Genomic DNA, 20,807 nt, shown 5'->3' with positions numbered 1-20,807 from the left:
TCTTGAATAGGGGAGTTGAAGTGATGGAAAAAGAAATGAAGTGACAAGAAATCCACTATTAAATCTTCTGATGAGGACCTAATTTGTAGTGTCTTTTTCTTTTGAGCATAGGTTTTATAGACTGATCCACTATATTGCATTTATTGGATTAGTCAAGGTCTTCGATAGACTGATCCAAGTTAACCAATGGTGGTATAGATTGGTTGTCTATATCTCTAGAAAAAGAAAAGATCCGACTTTTTTATTTATTTCAGAATTTAGGTTATCTACCCGAATAACTATTTGCCTCATGAATAAGTTATGAGAATAAGGTGAACAATTTAATCTTTCTTCTTATACATTTGTATGACTACTCCCACAATGGTAATCCCCCTTGCCAAGAGTTCAACTTGAAGAGAGGCAAATTACTCACACAAGAAGCACTAGCGGTGATTCACAAACTCAATTTGAGAGAAAAACCACACTGATTTAATTGCTTCAAACTCACAAATACAACAATGAAAAAACTCTCAAATCTCACTCTCTTATTCTCTCTCTTTCTCACACTTTGCTTCCCTGCTTTGATACACACATAGATACATCAATTTATAAGATAGATTTCAGACAATTTATCAATTACTCAACTACTAATTATATGGCTCAAACTTGCTCCCTTGAATTATTGGTTCTTCTTGCACCAGCATGCACGACGACTTTGAAGGCCATTGATGTCTGGGTCTCTGTTGTCTACTATCAGGTTTACAATTTCTTCAACCACATTTTAGGCCATTTATTTTGGGTTAAATCAGGTTTACTTTCATCACAACTGATATGCATAAGCCTGAAGTGATATCATGCTAAAATTCAAGCTAAGAAGTTCCACACGAAATTTCAGTAATGACAAACTTGAGACTATTTGTTTTGATGTAGTCTAGTTACTGGATCATGAATTGAGGGAGCAATTGCTTTGGAGGTTTAATAGTGAGTAATAATAACCACCTTTTCCAACAGCAAGTAGATCAGAGTGTGATCCATGCTCTGCAACCTTTCCATCCTTTATCACAACTATGGTGTCTGACTTCTGTATTGTGGATAGCCGGTGAGCAACAACCACGCAAGTTATCCCAAGCATCATTTCATCTAGAGCTTTTTGGACTAGATTCTCCGACACCGAATCAAGGGCACTAGTTGCCTCATCAAGAAGAAGAATAGCTGGCTTCTTTAGAAATGCACGGGCAAGTGCTATCCGCTGCTTTTGGCCTCCTGATAGTTGGACACCTCTTTCTCCACAATATGTTTCATATCCCTCTTTCATAGAACTGCATCACACTGTCTTTCATTACTATAGAAGCAAATAGAGAAGTATGCTTTTGCTATGGAAAGAGGGTGATGCATTCATACCTTATAAATTCATGAGCATTGGCAAGAATTGCTGCCTCCCTTAATTCAGATTCTGTAGCATGTTCTTTTCCATATGCAATGTTCTGACGGATAGTTCCTGCAAAAAGCGTCGATTCTTGACTCACTAACGCAATACGAGACCTCAAGCTCCTTAAATTGTAAGCTTTAATATCTACTTCATCTATTAAAATTGATCCTCTTGTCGGGTCATAGAATCTTTCAATGAGTCCAATGATTGTGGACTTTCCTGAACCGCTATTTCCTATGAGAGCCACTGTTTTTCCAGCATCAATCTTTAAATCTAGGCTTTTGAAGATTATTTCTTTGAGGTCTTGAAGGGTATGAGAAGGATACATTTGTCAGCTCTATATGACCCTTGATGTCCATATCAACCTTGATTCCTTTCGGGTCATCTGGCTCAATTTCACTCTTCCTATCTAGGACTGCAAAAAGTGATCTGACGGCCCAACTACCTTTTGCTAAATCTGAAGTCATGCTTCCTGCATCTGCAATGGTCTTGCTTGTACTCAGCAGTATGAAGAAAGCCTGAAACAATTGTTTTGAGGAAATTAATCCTTGACTCAGTAGCTTTCCTCCATACCAGAAAGACAAAGCTATAGAAACTGTTGACAAAAACTCGGAGCTGAACAGTCCAAAACCTGATAACCATGATTGTTTGATGCTTTCCTTCCTTGGACCTTCCATTGCAGCTGCAAAGAGACTAAGGATTCGTTCTTGAGAGGAAAATGCCGTTATAGTCCTGTGACTCACTACTGCTTCACTTGCCAATTGACTTCCTTCGTTCTGTGCTTGCCTGGCTTTTTCAGACATGCTCTTCATCAAAACTTGCTTTCCATAGAAGCAACCTATGAGCAAAGGCTGCATGGAAATAATTACACTGGCCAGTCTCCATGTGACCACCAGTGCTAGTGTAAAAGACATGGAAGCAGTGGTGAACACTTGAACGAGCAATGACATCCGATCTCCAACAAGGGACCGAACCAGGTTTGCCTCGGTGGTTAGCCGTGCACAAATCGCCGCACTTGTGTTCTCGGCTTTATCAAACCATCCAACCTCAAAGGTGATTAACTTTTGTAGCATTTTCTCTCGTACCCTTTTGGTTAAACATTCTCCCATGATAGCAAAATTATAATGTTGGAGGACATTTGTGATGAAGCAAAGAGCCGCTAAACTTAGGAAAATCAAAGAATATAACTTGCTCTGCGATTCTACTTTGGAATGGTCCCTCAACAAGTAAACGGAGATTAGTGTTCCCAGGCTGTACGAAGAAAATGGTTGCATTGCCCCGTAACCAATAGCCCCAATGCAACCAAACAATGACCGTTTCCACTCAGGAGCATTCATTTGCATCAAACGCCATTGATAAGGAGCAGGATAGGAAGACTTTTTCAAGCTTTCTCCGTCACCTTCAACATGAGGTTGCATCTCAAAGTTAAAGGAGAGAATGTGAATTTTCTCCGTTACTGGGCTACCTTGCCAACTTGGACTACATGAAGTATAGAGAGATGTTGAACTCTTGATTTCGTGGTCGCTTCTGGCATTTGACGGATGATCAAAACTCTCAGGGGCTTCCTTTTGTGCTATTTGCTGCAGTTCTACCATTCTCAAGTATGCCCCGCCTTCATTTTCCATTTGAATTAGCTCATCGTGAGATCCTGATTCAAGTACTCTTCCATTTTGCAAAACTACTATCGTATTGGCCTTGCGTATGGTTGTAAGACGGTGGGCAATTGTGATTGTTGTACGCCCAACTGAAGCTTTGTCTAGTGCAACTTGTACTAGTTTTTCTGATTGGCCATCCAAAGCACTTGTTGCTTCATCAAGCAAAAGAATCTTCGGGTGCCTTAGTAGAGCCCTTGCGATGGCAATTCTTTGCTTTTGGCCTCCAGAAAACTGAACTCCGAGTTGCCCTACCTGAGGAATCGGTTCAAAACTTCACCATGTCACCTTCATCAAGCATAAGATAATCTCTAACGTACACAAAGAAACATAAAAATCATGACCTACTTGAGTATCATATCCTTTGGATAATTTAGTGATGAAATTGTGAGCATTTGCAGCCTTAGCTGCGGCTATAACATTTTCCATCAAAGCTCCTTCATCTCCGAACAGAATATTCTCCTTTATAGTTGTTGCAAAGAGAACTGGTTCTTGATTAACCAGTCCCATTTGAGATCTCAACCATCGAAGCTGGAATCTTTTTATGTTGCATCCATCAAGTAGGATGTCTCCTTTGACTGGGTCATAAAATCTCTCGAGCAGAGAAATAATTGTTGACTTGCCGGAACCACTGCTTCCAACAAGACCTACTGTCTTACCAGCTTCCACTTTGAGATTGAATCCTTCAAGAATCTGGGTATCTGGCCGGGATGGGTAACTGAAATCAATCTCTTTAAACTCAATTTCCCCTCTTACTTGATCTAGAGTTTCTCCTTTTTCATCTTCAATATCAATGAGAGTGACTTGATCAATCATCTCGGATATTCTAGTGGCTGCAGCTTTTGCTTCTGCAAAGAATGACATATTTGGGAGGGTGCTCATCAAAAACCTGAAGTTCCAAAAAGAAACATAAATTTGAGTTTTGACTGGGAGACAAATGAATTAAGTGAACTTCTGGTTGAAAAGTAACAACGCGTGATACTGTTGTGTATAAATTAGCGTGATATTTATTACTTTTGGATAACCAATTACTCATTGGCGGAACTTTTAATTACTTGGCTTTATTTTTTTGCTATCAAATAAGTGGTTTTTGATGGTTACATCCTTTCCTTCTTTGTGGATATGAAGGAATTCGGTAATTCCTTGATTGTTGGATATGAAGGAAACGCTAACTAAGTTAATGAAAGAACAAAGATAAATAACTCACCCTCCTCCTAAAACAACACAGAGTCCTGCGATGAAAACTTCACCAGCACTTTCTCCTCGCGTGGTTACAAGAACGCTGCCAACCCAAGCTTGAAAGGCATAATTTACGTAAATCATTCCCATGCTCCCCAGCAGTAATCCCTTTGTGAGCCCTTGCTTTATACCTAGCTCCGTACTCTTTTGAAGTGCTAGGCTGAATCTATTTAGGGTTTCGTGTTCATCCACAAAAGAATATGTAGTACGGATCGAGGAGATCGCTTGTTCAGCTATCTCACCAGCGACCCCGTAAGCATCTTTCGTCTTCATACCGAGTTCCATCATTAGCTTCCCAAATCCCAACCCCGGAACTATAAAGAGAAGCGTCATTGGAAGGGCGGCCAAGGCCAGTCTCCATGAAAGTAGGAAGGACACTATGATGCAGCCGATGAAAGTTGAGAAATTAACCATGAAATGGGGAATCTACAAGAGGAGAAGAAGCGAAAATGTTAGTAACTATAACTATGCGGAAACAAAAGGGGAAAAATGTACCAATGGGTGTTCTAAGAAGATCAAATGATTAACACACCTTCTCTGCTATGACACTTTGGATTGACTGCGCATCAGACGAGATGCCAGATATTGCTTGGAACGTAGTGGAAGAAGCAGCTTGGTAGTCAAAGAAACCAACATCTCGCCGAAGGATTGATCTCAAGTATTGCATTCTCATGCGTGATGTTTGTCGCTCTGCCGTCCTAGTGAAACATGCTCCTTCTGCAAATTGAATGTTTGCATGAATATGATGAAAGAGATATCTACTCAATACAGACTTGCATTTCGTATGTGATAAGTGCTGAAATGCATGGAGTCCCCTTAATTTATACTTGTTAAGTCCTCAGTCATGTTACTTTATTTAGTTGGGCTAATTTATAATATTAGCTTATAGGAATTGTTTCTACAAGTTGGGTTTCATATATATTGACTCTTGTCTTCGTACACTTTTCCTTGTTGAGTTCCAATGTTCCATAAGCGAGTGAAAGTCCTACTTGATCCTACGGATAGTGTGGTTATACTTGTGGACATTATTGAGACGTGGACAGTGTTGTTTCTTGCAAATTCTCAGTGCTTTTACATTATGAGGTTGCATACTTTTTCTCATGTAGCATCTTTCATGTGTCATTATGGGCAAGATATCTCTATTTTGCATTAGATATAATAGTCGCACACTCATATCGAGATAATAGTAAATGCACCTTGTTTTGAGTTTTCATTTATTGAGTGAATATCTAAGAGAGATTTGAAGTCGCAACGTAGCTCGGGGAGTAGTTAGTTGTTCTTCACTTTAGGTTGCAAGTATTTAGTTGCAATCTCATCTTCAAAGTTCATCTTTAGGGGATTTATTATTGAATTCATTATGAGATAGCTACTTGCAAGATCTAAAATTATTTTGCTCGTATTTCTTATGTTCTGCCATCATAAATAATGGGGAGAGTGTTTGGGATATCATTTGATCATATTGTTGATGATGGTCTATTTACTAAATGGATGGTTTATATACTTTACGTGAAAATGCTATGTCCTAACGTGCAAGTCAAAGTTGTTAGTTGTAGGATCTGAGACCAGATCCGAGGGTGGATGTCCACCTTGAGATCAACTGGTGTGAACGTCTGGCGGAATGTATCCTTGGACATCCGCTGTGGGATCCGAAAATGTCCTCTTTTTTTTACTCTACGTATACTATTTTGGATTCACGATCTAATCTTGCAGGATATCACCTAATCAAGAGCTTTGAATGTTAGAGACACTTTATCAAAAAGGATTTGTGCAATATATGCTTGTCGACTTTGAGAGGCTTTAATAAACATTATGCCGTCAACAACTGGTCAAATGTAATGGCCATAACAATGCAATTACTGGGATAGACATTGGAAGAGACAACATAACAAAGGAGGAACGTCTGAAGATTTACGGTGGCATATATTCAAAGAGGTTTATTTTCTGAGTGATTATAATAGTGGTTGGGCCATGTGCTTAGTCTACCTTTTTTGTTTTTTCCAGCAATTTTTTTTTATAAATCTTTGAAAAAGATTACACAGATTTAATGGATCATGGGTACACCGGCAAAACACCACCCAAGAACCTTCGCTAGTATCCACTATGTATTTACTATATTACATTGTTGTTTACCGAAGTCAAACACTTCATTTTATCATGATCACAAAACCAAAAAAAAAAACTTCATTTTATCAATGAGTTTTCTTGACTCAATCGCACAGCTCACTGATACACGTAGACCAGAACTCAATCTATCTCAGTAAATGGTACACACAGACCAAAACTCATTCACACAGCCCTAACTGTGAACATGGTGGATGCGGTTTCCCTCTCTCACAAGGTAGATGTACAAACATTGGGTTTATACAATCCCTCCCAAGAGGGTGAATATACAAGTGATAGCTCGAGCTAGACAGACTACGAATCTAATAAAATATCTAGAGTATCAGTCTAGAAGATGACTTGCAGCGAATATGCTCGACTTCGCTTTACACTATGTTGCTGACATATTTATTTAAGTTTTTAATAGGTGAAATACAGATGCTTAACCCTGAGTATCCATACATGGGTGAAATTGGGTGTGGATCTCCGAGAATCTTTGTGCTTCGTTTGTATTGTTTCTGTTACCGATGGCTTTTAGCAATTACTTATTTACCTCCTCAAATTCAACCATCGATTTGGTTTATTTATTTTCTGCAACCAGTCTGTGATTTGCAATTTACCATTAATCTCTGTTGTATGACCCTAGATTTCATGATTTTTGTGTGCATATAAGAAGTACGTTAATGGAAATACCCTAAGTTGACCACACAGGAAGATATATTTGCCTTTCCCTATATGCTCTCAATATCCATTCTTGTTGAAAAATAGTAAAATAGCTACGAGAGATTTAGTGATACGTGAATAGCTATGAAATATAGCTGTTAAAAAGTTCATACTCTTGGACTCTTGGACTTTCTTAAGCCTGTTGCCTAAATCTATTGATGAAAATGAAGTAGTGAACAAGCAAAAAAGTACTTTACATACCCACGAAAGCCGATAGTCCGCCTCCAATGGCTAGATACAGCAGCTTGAGTGCATACTGCAGAAAAGACACAGTCAAAAGACTACGTAGGAAGTAAATTTGACAAAATATCATAGCAAGAGTACTAGCAAATTCTCTTGGTAGCACAAATCTATGGCAACACGGGATAATCTTCAAGTGACAAGTTCATTTCATTTTGTGACCTAAGTAGCTTCATGAGAGTTCTTAAATGGATCATTCATGCAATTCCATTATTTTGAGAATAACATAGAGAGGACAATTAATGCATGAAGAAACCTTTTGCTCTCACTCCAATTCTTAGTATGTTATTTCTTCGTAAATTGTTAGTAGTTAGCTAGTTGCTTATATATACCTTGTTCCTGGTATGGCTGGCCGAAGATGTATCGGGTTTCATACTTCCGTACGAGTTGATCAGTCCGCTGACAATGACCATCATAACAGGGGTCATCATCCCATTTCCGACGCTGCCCAAAGTTCCAAACAAAATTAGCAACTTGTCGACGCTGTCAGTGTACCTAAACATGCCTCCTTTTTCCCTCATATCGATGGCTAGCAAGGATGGAGGCAGGGGTGGCTAGTGGTTGCGGCTGGCTCTCAACATGCATAAATAATGGCAAGATAGAAAGATCCCAACCTCGAATAAGCCTCATCAACCATAAATAGTTCCTCAGCTCGAACTTCTTCCTTTATAAAAAATAATTTCAAGCTGTCGTCCCCACACGCCATCCATATGGATATGCTGTATATGCACTTGACATGTATAAAGAGAATTGAAGCAAGTCTGATGTCATTGGATTCCTAGTTTGGTCTTCCAGGATTTGCTTGATTTTTTTCGGCTTTGATTGCGACAATATGCTCACTTTCAACTAGTTTCTCTTTGTTGCCACCTGACTCTTCCCATTAATTTATGCAAATTGTCTAATACGTTCAATTGTTTATATAATAGTTGATGCTGATGCTTGCGAATTCCAAATTTAACGGAAATTTGATACCCAGAGCAGTTTAAAATTAAGAATTTTTTTTCACCCTTTGCTAGATCTCGAAGGAAAGGAATGGTTTGTATCAGGTTTTGGTGGTATCAGGGGGAGTTCCTCTTCTGGTTTTTCTGTTATAGGTTCTGATGCTGAGGTCTGTTGCAGCTGTGGGATTGTGGTGCTGCTGTAAGGCGCCGCTCCGCTTGGTTATTACGAGTTCTGAAACAGAGAGATGCAGAGCCATGTTGGTACAACAGATGCTGCAATGGGAGGCCAACCTTAACCGTATGGGCTTCTTGGTCTTGTGTTGTGTGGAGATCTCTGCAGCATTTGCCACTTAGAGCATCTCCACCACATGTCTGTAGAAACAACTACTGCTATTCACTATAACTCCAATACCAACAAACTATCTATATTCACTTATTGAATGAAGAATTATATTTTGAGTCTTTATGTTTGGGAATTTGTTCGTTTTGAGGTCTCAAAACATTAGACGCGGTTTTTAATAAATCTTCTCTATCTCTCTCTTCACTTATTACTCTAAAAAACTTCCCTCAAAACCCAACTTAACTCCTGATCCTCTGAGTCTCTAATTAAACACAGATATTTACGGAGACTCTTCTTATAGATGGATTAGAGTATGTCGACACTCGATATCTTGAAGATATGGAGTGTGATAGGAGATGCTCTTAACGTCTAACACATATTCCAGTAAATGAAATTAAAAAAATACTCCTATAAATTAGCCTACAAACGGAACTCTCTGCCAGTAAGTATAAGGGAAATGATTTTAACATTTTCGTTTTATTCATTGGCACTTCTGACTTTTATCCATATAAAATTACTAAAGTACCCTTACTTCTTGATTCACTTTTTCAGTATGGAGGGCATTTTGATACTTTCATGTGAATAAAAACAAAATGGATGGTAAAATCATTTCTCTTAGTATAACGCCGTTTCTCTTTGCTAGTCAATGCGGTTAAGTTGGGTATATGGTTATTCTGATTTCTGAGCTTTCTATATCTCATTCATTAACAAATGCCAACGATACTACTCTCGTCGTTTTTCTTTTTATTCATTTTATTAGTTTTACTATATTCTTTTTATTAGTAGTATAGTAATGTGCCGTTATATGTAGTGTACCTATTTGATCTCCTGTCGTATTTGGTACTGCATCGTTGATAGAATAATTTTTAGAATTCCAACCACTAATTTCTCTATTTTCGTATTATTTTATACTAGACATAATTCAATAGTATGGGATGGATCGTGACAATATTAACTCTTATATTTCATTGATCCAATCAAGTTAGTAGAACGGCACATATATGTCGTGTAAAATCATGCAAGGTACCACAAGAGTTGTAAAAACTAAAACAAGATCAATCATGACTTCATTGGTTACTTGATTGCAACTTTATTTGTACACACTACTATTAAAATAATAAATATTCGAAGACAAATTTCAACTGTTAAATCCGTTATTTTTCGCATCAATGAAGATTATTACGATCACTTTTTGTTTGTGAGCAATGCGGATGGGAAGCTTTCCACTTTGACACTTCAAATTGTCTAAATTTTATTAATATGTTTATGATCTATGCAAAATAATAAGGTGACCTCATATCAACATCTTATATACTATCATGAACAAATCATACTTGTCATAAAAAAAAAAATAGACGTTCAAAACTTTGTTCATTTATTTCTTATCTGACAAATACAACTCGATAAAATGTTTATCGATATCCGATTAACATCTTCTTCTTCTTTTTCTATTTAATAACCACATCCAAACTCATACAATTCGAACCGTCAAATAATATCCTAGTCATCAGTCTTATTATACATCACATTAGGTCACATAAGGACCATCGCATTGCAAGATATAATTCCGAATAACTATATTTAGACCACGTTCCATTAACAACTTTTTCTAGTTTTTCTATTTTTTTTGGTTTTGTTCTTGTTCAAATTTGAGATGAATCTAAAAAGTAAAAAAGTAAGGCGCAAAACTAACAAACTTAAAAAAAATTCAAATAAGAACAAAATCCAAAAAAGTCCAAAAAGTTATATTGGAACAGGCCTTAGTATAAGTTTCCCCGTGCATTTTCCAAGAGAACAACGTGCACTGCAATGGACCCTTTATTTCCACTTTAGGACTCTGCTCCCCAATTCATTAAATTTGTCCTCTGAGTTTTTATTAACCCTTTCATTTTCTGTTCTTTTATTCTGTAGTCTCTAGGTCTTCTTTCTTTCTTTACTTCAACGAGAAGCCTATTTGTACATGCCCCATAAAAGGTGTAGCGCATGGAAATTACATAAAATTCTGATTTTATTATGTATGATTTCAATTTTTATGTTTTTTTTTTTGAAGGGCACGATTTCAATTTATGTAACACACACACACACACACATATATGTATGTATATATGTATATAAGGGCTCGCCCTAGTGCGTTAATGCACTACACAGGTCTAGAGCACCACGATACGCTCCACTGCGACTTCATTTTCGTGATTTGAACGATTTAGTTTGTAGAGGTTGTTGAGTAGATCATCTAGGAAAGTATAATTTATGATTAACTTGATTTTTTAGCACAATTATAGTGTGAACTCTATCATTTAAACGACTGGAATCATGATGATAAGATCTTGGTAAAGCGTACCAAGACGCACTACACTCCATAAAATTAGTGCGCTACAAGTCTACACTATTCATGTTAAGAACTACTGTAGTTGATTAGGGAAGTGTGATCAGATCATCGTTATTGTGGGGTGGTGTTTACTCTAAACTCCTAAACTTCTCTCACTTGATATCAATTACTTGGCTTTAGAATGGACTTGCTACCTCTCCTCTCACTTTCCCTGTCGCTGCACAAGTAATGGACTTGCTAGCTCTCCTCTCACTTTCCCTGTCGCTGCACAAGTAACGCACGGTTAGTGCCTACCGGCCGGAAAACATACCTTGTTATGATTTATCCTTGTCATATACTCCGTCCCACTTTGTTGCGTCTGTTTCCATTTTGGGACATCCCAAAAAAGTGTCTATATCTCGCAATATATAATGTTTTTTATGATTTCGAAAACTTTGTTTAAAAAAATAAATTGAGATCTATCAAACAAGATCCATATTGAATATATAAAATATTATAGATTATGAAATATAAACAATTTTTTGGGACGTCCCAAAAAAAAAACAAGCGAAATAAAGTGGGACGGAAAGAGTATATAGGAAAATGCCTGCCTTGAGGGCCAAGTTCGGGGAGAGAGCACGCTCCCAATCCCGTGCCGGATGACGTCACTGACCACCAACCCCATCTGCCCCCAAGCACCAGGAAGGATTTAGCCTTGAGCTTGTCGGGCGGGGCCTGGTCAGCTATGTGGGCGCGTGGAGTTGGCTCTGCACATCCTTACCGACGATCGCGGAAAATCGCTCCTCTACTCATGGGGGACTGCTCTGCGAGGCCTTTTGTAATTTGTAGTGATGACACGGGGCTGGGCCGTACGATCCCTAAGCCAAACTAGCTCGTCGTATTCCGTTTGTCTTTGCCACATGCCTGGATGAGAATGGTGCCACGTGGCCGATCCGATCTTCTCCGTACTTCGACAACAGTGATCCGCTGCAGTCTCTGGAATGAACCGGGACAGTCCTTCAACCCGAATATCTCCCACACGGGTAACGGACCATAAGAACTCGATCTTGTTCTTGCTTTGGGCCTATGGGCCACTGGGACTTTGGGTGTAAATGACCTGTGGGCGTATACATGCTAATCCGGCCTACTACAGTTATCCTTTCCAATATTTTGTACCCAAAAAAAGTTATCAATACCAACTACCTGAGAAGATTTTCAGTGCCGAGCGGGTATCATGTTGTGTATGTTCGGCACATTCGAGCAGTTCATTTTGATTTTGAACGGCTCAGATTTGAAAAGAGAGAAGAGAGAGTGTTGGGGTGCAAGGACGGAACCAGGATTTTACCCTAGCAGTGGCGAAATGTATACTAAAAAAATTTAGTGGTGGCGAAACTATAAAAGTTTGGCATAAATTTTTTTTTTACATATAATAATTGCATTTTTTAAAATTCTTGTCGTGGCGGTCGCCGCTACTAGACCCCCCCTGATCCCATCCTTGTTGGGGTGAGAGGAGAGAGTGTTTCGATCTGTATCATCCAATACACTTTTGGATGACCCGGATGTATTGCTTGGACACCACGTTGGCCGGGTGACGTGATACCCACCGGCACCCAAAAATTTCTCACAATTACCTACGAGGTTCACACTCCTTTCTGGTTCCCGGCACCCAAAAATTTCTCACAATTACCTACAAGGTTCACACTCCTTCTGGTTCGGCCAATTGAGAGAGAGAGAGAGAGAGAGAGAGAGAGAGAGAATGAGAATGGCGCATGTTCAACCACTGTGCGATGATATTCTACTTGATATCTTTCTCAGACTCCCTGTGGATTCAGTATTCAGATTCAAATCGGTGTCGAAGAGATGGAACCGTCTCCTCTCCGCTCCTTCGTTCCGTTCCAAGTACCAATCCATGCGCGTTGGAGATGCCGAGGTTGTTCTGCGCTCTCCGGTGCTATTAGGTTTTTTCCAAGGCTCTCCTTTTTACGTGCCAAAGGAAATCCGTGACATAACCACACCAAGGCTCTCCTTCTTACCCGCTTCCCAGAAGACAACGTACATGAAATCGCGCAAATTCATCGACAAACTAGGTTGCTTCTTCGTCGGTTCTTCCAACGGGATCATCCTCTGTGGACGCCACCCCAGCACATACTACGTCTGCAATCCAGCCACGGACCGGGTTGTCCAGGTCCCTAAACCAAGCAACAAAACGTGCGGTGCCATGAACGTGGCAATAGGGTTTTCATACGAGGAAATCCACGACGCTGTAAGCGATACCCTACGGGGAAAATACAAGGTGGTTCAAGCCGACTTGAGGACCGCAAGCGAGATTAGGTACGACACCTTGTTGGTCGAGACCTATTCTTCCGACACTGGTGTGTGGGAACAATCCTTGTTGAGAGGGTCTATCCCCTTCCTACTAGTCCCGTGGTGGCCTAGCACTGTTTTGCGTGGTGTCATTTATTGGTCTGCGTATCACAGTACCATTGCTGCCTATGACCCTAATGCTTCACATAATTGGGTATGGTTGATCAAGCTGCCCCAATCGAACGGCATTCAGAATTTCGTATTGACAGAATCTCCGGATGGGATGCTGCACTGTGGTATGGATGATCGTATGGATGATGACGCCAGCCAATTACTACTCGGGTTCAAGATATTTAAGCTTCAGAAGAATCTAGAGAGTTATGGTTACACTACAATGGTCTCAGCAACCGAATGGATTGAACTATACAAGTTTTATTATAATTGGAGGATTGACCAATATCCACATCTAATAGCTTTTTGTCCGCTTAATCCCAGGTATATACTAATCAGGTTTGGTCTCGAAATCACGTGGTGTGACGTTGAAGAAGGCCGTCTATCACTGGTTGGATATGATGGCAATATTTCGTCGGGCTATGAGTTCCACTTATTCCCATACTTTCTACCATGGCCTTGGCCTTGGCCCCGTGCTCTGCCTTGACTTGAAATTTCTCAACCATTTGTGATCTTATTGCATTCCATTTTAGTATTGATATCTATTCATCAATGACTTTATTTTCCCTCACAATTGCCTCGACCGTACCTGAAAGGATTGTGAAGCGACGGTAGATGAATGTTTTGCTACCTCTGTTTTCAAAGCAAGGTTTGTTAAAAGATTAATCTAGACGCTACCACAAAATTTTGTTCGTTGATTCTATTTGGTTGAGTTTTCTTGCACCATTTGTATACTAATTCATTTACTCAGAAGAAGGAGACACTGAGTGGGAGCTTGTGGATAGAGCTGTATTGGCTCTTGCAGCAAATCAAGTTCCAAAAACTACTATCCTGTTTAGACTCTTGCCAGATCCCTTGCAGCAATACATCTGATCTTTTCCATACGAGGTATATAATAAGAGAATTGGTTGAGTTTTCAGTGTGCCTTGTCCATCGCTATTTTGTTTGCTGTGAGGTTCGCAAACAAAATAGCGATGGACAAGGCACACTGATTTATCCCTGCTTCCAATGGTTTGCGCTTTGTTTGTGGTTGGGAGCTTTTGGTAATTTGCTAGAAATTTGGCTCTTGCAAGTGGTTGCCTGATTTATGGCTAGATATCTCTCCACGTGGTTTTCTGCAATTCTACTTCCTGCAACGAGTTGATGAAAGTGGTTGGAATAGTGTACTTCTTCGGTTCTTCCTTGTGCACGAAGAATATGCAATACAGGTCATATAAAGCTTGGTTTTTTCTCTCGTCTGTTCTCTCTGCTTCGTGGAGTTGGGTTCTTGAATTTCTATACTTCAGAATTAGTTCACTTCGGGAATGAAAAAACCTAAATCGGTTTCGTTTTTTTACACTAGCCACAAGAATCCCTCAGATTTTGTGCTTCAGCAACTAAGGGATCTTGTAGGGCGGGGCGCTCTACAGTACATGTATAGCAGTTTCAGGCCGTCCATTTCAACGTTGGACGGCTCGGATCAACAGAAGCTAGGATTAAATGCGAGCCGTCGTCGTCAAATGGACGGCCGATCCAGCCACTATAGTGCGGGTTGCACTGCAGAGCAGACACTGTGACAAAATTACGATGATGTTCACTCTGTTAATAGTGATGCATATTACCAAAGTTCATCTTAATTTTAAGTTTTAAGTATTAATGTCAACGACAGAATGAATTTAGATGAGCAGAGTGATCCATACGGTATTCCGTATGGTGGCCGCTATTCGCAGCCCAATTCTTGCTACTCGCAGTTGATTGCTACCTACAAACCACCCCCTTATAAGGAATTGCTACTTACAACTAAGAAATTATCCCTGAACTCCCCTTTTTGCCCTTCTATACAATAAACATAACATACATACAACCCAACAATCCATTCCTTCTTCAGTCCATTCATTCCCTTTTCTAACCTAGGTTTTCTTTCTCTCTAGTCCACAGCTCCGCCAGTCCACAGCTCCAGTCGACTCCCACCACCCATAGGTACCATTACCGCCGCCACCCACCTACCCACCATTACCGCCGCCACCAACCCCCACCCCACAGCCCCACCCCCCGTCCCCCCCCCCCCCCCCCCGTTTCTTCTTCTCCTATTGCCCTATTTCTTCTTATCCTCCATCAGTCACCACCACAACACCACTCTCACCACACCACAATAGCAGTACGACTTTGAGGCGAAGGAGGTGTGAGAAGAAAGCACAACACGCCGGCACCACCAACTATTTAAAAGTTGAACATCGGTAAATTTTTTAATCTTGTTATTAAGCGGGTGTTTTTTATTTTTGTTCGATTTTAGTTTGAATTTTTTTGAGAAATCCACAGTAAGTATGTTGCTATTTCATATATTTCAGATTTGATCGAACATTAGAGGCCGATTGTTTTCCATAGTTTCGGATGTTAAAAACTAATTGTTTGCCCCCTATTCGGATTTTAAGATCTGAAATTTATTGCCTCATTTGGATTTTAGTATCCAATTGGCCGATTGGCCTCTATGTATTACAGCAACAGCTGAATTTGTTAGCATAGCTCATTCGGAATGTAATATCTGAATTTTTTTGCCTCATTCAGATTTTAATATCCGAAATATTTGGCCCCATTCGGACTTTAAATTTTACCCGAGTCGTGTTTGTATTTTACCCCAATTCTGTAATCAGTCTCTGTAAGTTTTTCAGTCTAAACGTTTTCATCATATAATGTGAACCGATTAGACAATGACACGAACCATTGACATTGTCCAGGAATGATTGTGTAACGTCTCGATTTTTCAGGAGCAATATAAAATAATTTCTTAAGAAAATTTTTGCTAAATAAATATAATTTTCCAAAATAAAGGTTTAACTATTACAATCTCAAGATAGATTTATTGATTCAAAATACATTAACTTCAGAGCCGACTCTAGGCTTGACACGGATCCCAAGTGAACTCGATCTCTGTCCCTGGTATTCCTCTTATGTTCGACTGCTTCTCCATTGAATCCTGCACCCTCTGGCAAATTGATCGCCGAAGCAACTGATTTACTAGGATACAGACGTATCCGTGAGTGATAAATCACCCATTAGAATAATCCAACCCAACCACCCCTCTTACTTTACAGTTAGCAAGCAGCAGGATAAATATGGTAAGAAGAAGTAAAATAAAGATTTTTCCGCATAAATTGATTTATTACTAACCATTATCCTGTCGTGTGATCTAAGATCTCATCCACGAGATATTTCCTCCCCAACCGCTAGCCGTGTCCCATCACATGAGATCACTTTCTTTTGCTGTCGCAGATACACCTAAGTTATGTACCGAGTATGCATTTCAATAACTACAACAAAGGGTAAGCTTATCATGCCGTTACATAATTAAGGTTCGCCTATCTTATTCACCACTTCACAATCATCACTGGACTCCCGCCAGTATCAATTCATCACTGGACTCCTGCTAGTTTTAATTCATCAATCATCACTAGGCTTACTTTGCCAGTTCCAAACCATCATATCCAACTCATCACATCTCAAAATTCTGTCTGCAGGTAATCTAAAAATAAAACTTTTCAATTCATCTATTACCTAGCATCGTCTAGGTGAATTCTATTCGCATACCACCCCATATCTCTAAGGTCCAATCTAGCATTCAAATCAAGTATTGGTGCAAGATACGATTAATCAATAATAATTAAAATAACTAATAAGCAATGCAATCACACAACTTTTTATGAATGAACCGTTGCTCTTAGTCTTGTTTGGCCACGATGTCAATAATAAAGTAAGAACTTTTATAAAAGAATTTAAAAAAAATTTCTAGGCTCTCAATAATTATTTCTAAGAAATTAGATTGATTTAAAAACTAAATAAATACACTAATTAGGTAAAAATATTAGAATAATTATCATGACCTTAATAAGAGTCCTAAAGATCTTCTACAATATGTTCAAGTGGCAAGAGTTGAATTCGGAGGGCCAAGGAATTATTTAAAAAATATATATTAACGAAAGTTGCCGAAAGTAAAATAAATAGATAATAAATAATCTAATAAATAAAATATGTTGAGATTAACAAAGTTTCATCTTAGGATGTAAATAGTCTAAAAAAAATTATTTGGGCATTAATGACATGAATTATGAGGTCGCAAAGATTTTTCGTTTGAAAACTTTGTAAAATAAATAATAAATAGATAATTAAATAAAAAATTTTGAAATTAACAAGATATCATCTTTGAGGTGCGAGAAGTTTAGGAAAAATAGTTCGGGTGTCAAAAACGTTGTTCAGAAGGTCGTAAAATGGTTTCGAACGATTTTTAATAAAAAAGAACCAAGTTTGCGGTGGGAGCCCCAGCCGCAAGGTTTGACTGAGTCAAACATTGCGGTTCGACAGAAAATGATTGGACCTTGCGGTCCGAAGGTTGCGGCCGCAAAGTTGGGAGCAGAATCGTTTTTTTTTGTTGTTGTTTCGCGATGGTTTTGATGCATGGGTCCATTTGGGGCATAGAGTTAAGCTTAAAAACACTTAAATATACTTAGAGAAGGGTTGGATAGGATTGTAATACCTCGATTGGATCAAATTGATTCAAAATCGAAACTTTGAACTTTGGAGAAGATGACTTCGGATTCTTCAATCAGGGAACCTTGGGACCGAATTGGATGATGTTTGGGGATTCTAGGAGTTGTAGGAAGTGATCGGTATGGTCGGATTGGATCTCGGTTGGGTCTAAGCACAAAACCCATTTTTTTCTCTCACTTTCTCTCTCTAAAACTCCATAGCTTGGAGCTCGAGTTGGCTTCTATTGTCTCTCGTTTCTGACTACGTGGAGTGTGGGGAAATGGTCGTGTGCCCGTGGTCAATGGGGTGGGGTATATAAAAGCGAATTTTGGTGGAGGAGGGTAAGATTGGATTAAATGGAGGTTGGGTTCATGGGATTTGAAGATGGACGAAATAGGGCCAAGTTCGAGGTCAGAGAGGGTGTAGGAGGTGGATAGGAAGGAATTAAATGCGGACTTTTCTTGGTGGTGAGGGAAATTTTTGGTTTGGGCAAGGGGGGATGAACTTCGTTTTTCTTGGAGGGAAAGGATTAGGGGGAGTTATGGTTGGAGAGAGAGGGAGCTATGGGAGGGAGAGAGAGATATTGCAAGAGAGAGTGAGGTGAGGGAGGGAGAATGCATGCCTGTGTAGGGAAAAAAATAGAATTGCATGCATGTAGGAAAAAAAAATAATGCATGTATGTAAAAAATAAATGCATGTATTTAAAAAGAAAAAAATTAATTGCATTAAGAAAATACTCCTAATAATATTATTTTAAAAAAAATTAGGTCAAAAATCCTGAATTTGTAAGGTAAGGTTTCGGAATTTAATATCTGAAATATTTTGCCTCATTCGGATTTTAATATCCAAAGTATTTTACCCCATTCTGACATTAGAGTCTGATTTGTCCCCTCTATTTCACTCATTAGAATCCAATTGTGAGAACCCATAAACATTCATATCATTACCCCACTCGGAGTTCTGTCTTCTCCATTGAAAAAGAATATAGGAAAACCCAAGTTTGGCTTGAAGAACTTGAAGTAATCTCTTGGAGTTTGACATGTAATCTGAAAATTTATCTTCTTGTGATAAGAAATCTTCCTTAAATTATGAGTATTGATGAATATGTGCATATAGAATCAACCTACATGGAAGAGATTTAAGAATTAGGGTTCTATAGTGCTTACATGGTGATTTTATACCTAATTCATGTTAAATTCTCAAATATTGTTAATTGGTATGGATAATATGATTTTGATCATGGAAACCCAAGATTGATGCATGTTAGTTGGTATATAGATGGATTATGAGCATGAACTTGTAGAATTTTGAAGTTGCTTACTACTATTGATGTTGAGATATTTTGGAAAAACTGGGCAGCATCCAAAACTGTGTTTTTCATCAAATTTGTTTTACTTAGACAAGTTTATTGGTTATGGGTCCTTTTAAGTCTTAAAGATTGTTAGTTGTTTTGGCGATGGAATCATCGAAAAATATGAAGTACACGATTTGTAATGAATATTCGATCACAAACTGCTCTGCTGAAAAACTGTGTTTCCTGCACATAATTTCTGACTTTGAGATTGAATTTGACTTGGTTCTCTTGCTTATAAAATTCCGGGAAAAATCAAGGATGAACTTTGATGTGTTATTATGAGTTATACCAAATCCCAGGTCATTTGGGTGTATACTTTAATCTTGGCAGATTTTACAATTTGGTGTGACACTGTTGGAAATACTTTGACCGCAGCATGTGGTCTAAGTTTGTGGAATTAATTGAGCGACCTAAAGAGGTTGTATTATTCTAATTTTTTGAGTAGTTTCTGTTCTATATATCTAATTTGATCTTATAAATTCGTGGTTCTTAACTCTGTACGGACTAGTCTTTAAAAATACAACTTTGAGTCTCCTATTTGGGAGGGATATGCATTTCATATGTTGGTTTGTGCAAGTAAACTTGATTTTTTCTTTTCGTAAAGGTGATTTGGTGATATCAATTATGTACTAGGTGTTAACGAGGTTTCGAGGTCGTCTGAGATACATAGGCCGTGAATGACATGTTGGTGAATCTTTTGTGTAGAAGTTAGAGGTGGGGTTTTCTTTACACTTGGCTCATATTTTATTACATGTGCAAGTCTTATGCCAATTTAATGCTTCTCTTACGAGCTTGAAAGTAAAAGTTTATTGATGGAAAGTTTTTGTCATGTTACCATTGATGGATTCTGATATAATTCTATAGCCAAGGTTTATGTGGCTTGTCATTGGTATTACCTGACACGGTAGTTTATTCTTTGTTAAACTTCGTTTTGGGTGTTTCTAGACACGGGGTGTGACACTGATTTATGTATCGTTATTCAGAAATTAGCATCTAATTCACCTACCTTTAATTCAAGCGTTAGACTAATGTATTGTTTACAATGTACAGGAAATACAATGACACGAGTTCCTCCTAACGTTTCTGCAAGGAAGAGGAAGGTTGAGCAAGCTTTAACTTTGGAAAGTAAACGAGGCAAGACACTAGGACGAGGGCAGAGAGGCAAGAGGTTGGGGGTGAGGAGGATGTGGTGGCTAAGCAACATCGTGAGGTAGACTCTAGTACCTAGTAGGAAAATAAATACTATAGTTTTGCATGTGGTTTCATATTAGTCAAATGCAATAATGTGATAAACCTTGATTCATTTATAAATTCTTATCGTTTTTGTGTAAATCGTACGATTTTGACAACTACGGTTCTAACGTATTGTTTGCAATGTACAAGAAATGAAACGAGTTCCTCCTACCGTTTCTGCAAGGAAGTGGAAGGCTGAGCAAACTTTAACTTCGGAAAGGAAACGAGGACAAGGGCAGAGGCAAGAGGTTGAGGTGCATTCAGAGGAGGTACATTCGGAAGTAAAGGAGGTTG

The 20,807-nt window shown here is 38.8% G+C and overlaps 1 protein-coding gene and 1 pseudogene across 1 annotated transcript; one reads left to right on the top strand and one right to left on the bottom strand.

Moving 5' to 3' along the window:
• Window positions 1-445: 445 nt before the first annotated feature.
• LOC131310009 (putative multidrug resistance protein) lies at window positions 446-8,159 on the bottom strand (annotated as a pseudogene).
• Window positions 8,160-12,678: 4,519 nt separating this feature from the next.
• Window positions 12,679-14,135, top strand: LOC131310006 (F-box protein At5g03970-like). Its single transcript, XM_058336766.1, has one exon. It carries the CDS (start codon window positions 12,708-12,710, stop codon window positions 13,911-13,913), a length of 1,206 nt encoding a protein of 401 aa, XP_058192749.1. The 5' UTR covers window positions 12,679-12,707; the 3' UTR covers window positions 13,914-14,135.
• Window positions 14,136-20,807: the final 6,672 nt, after the last annotated feature.

The sequence above is a fragment of the Rhododendron vialii genome, chromosome 12a (assembly GCF_030253575.1).
Source record: "Rhododendron vialii isolate Sample 1 chromosome 12a, ASM3025357v1".
Taxonomy (NCBI): Eukaryota; Viridiplantae; Streptophyta; class Magnoliopsida; order Ericales; family Ericaceae; genus Rhododendron; species Rhododendron vialii.
This window is presented reverse-complemented; position numbering and strand designations above follow the sequence as displayed.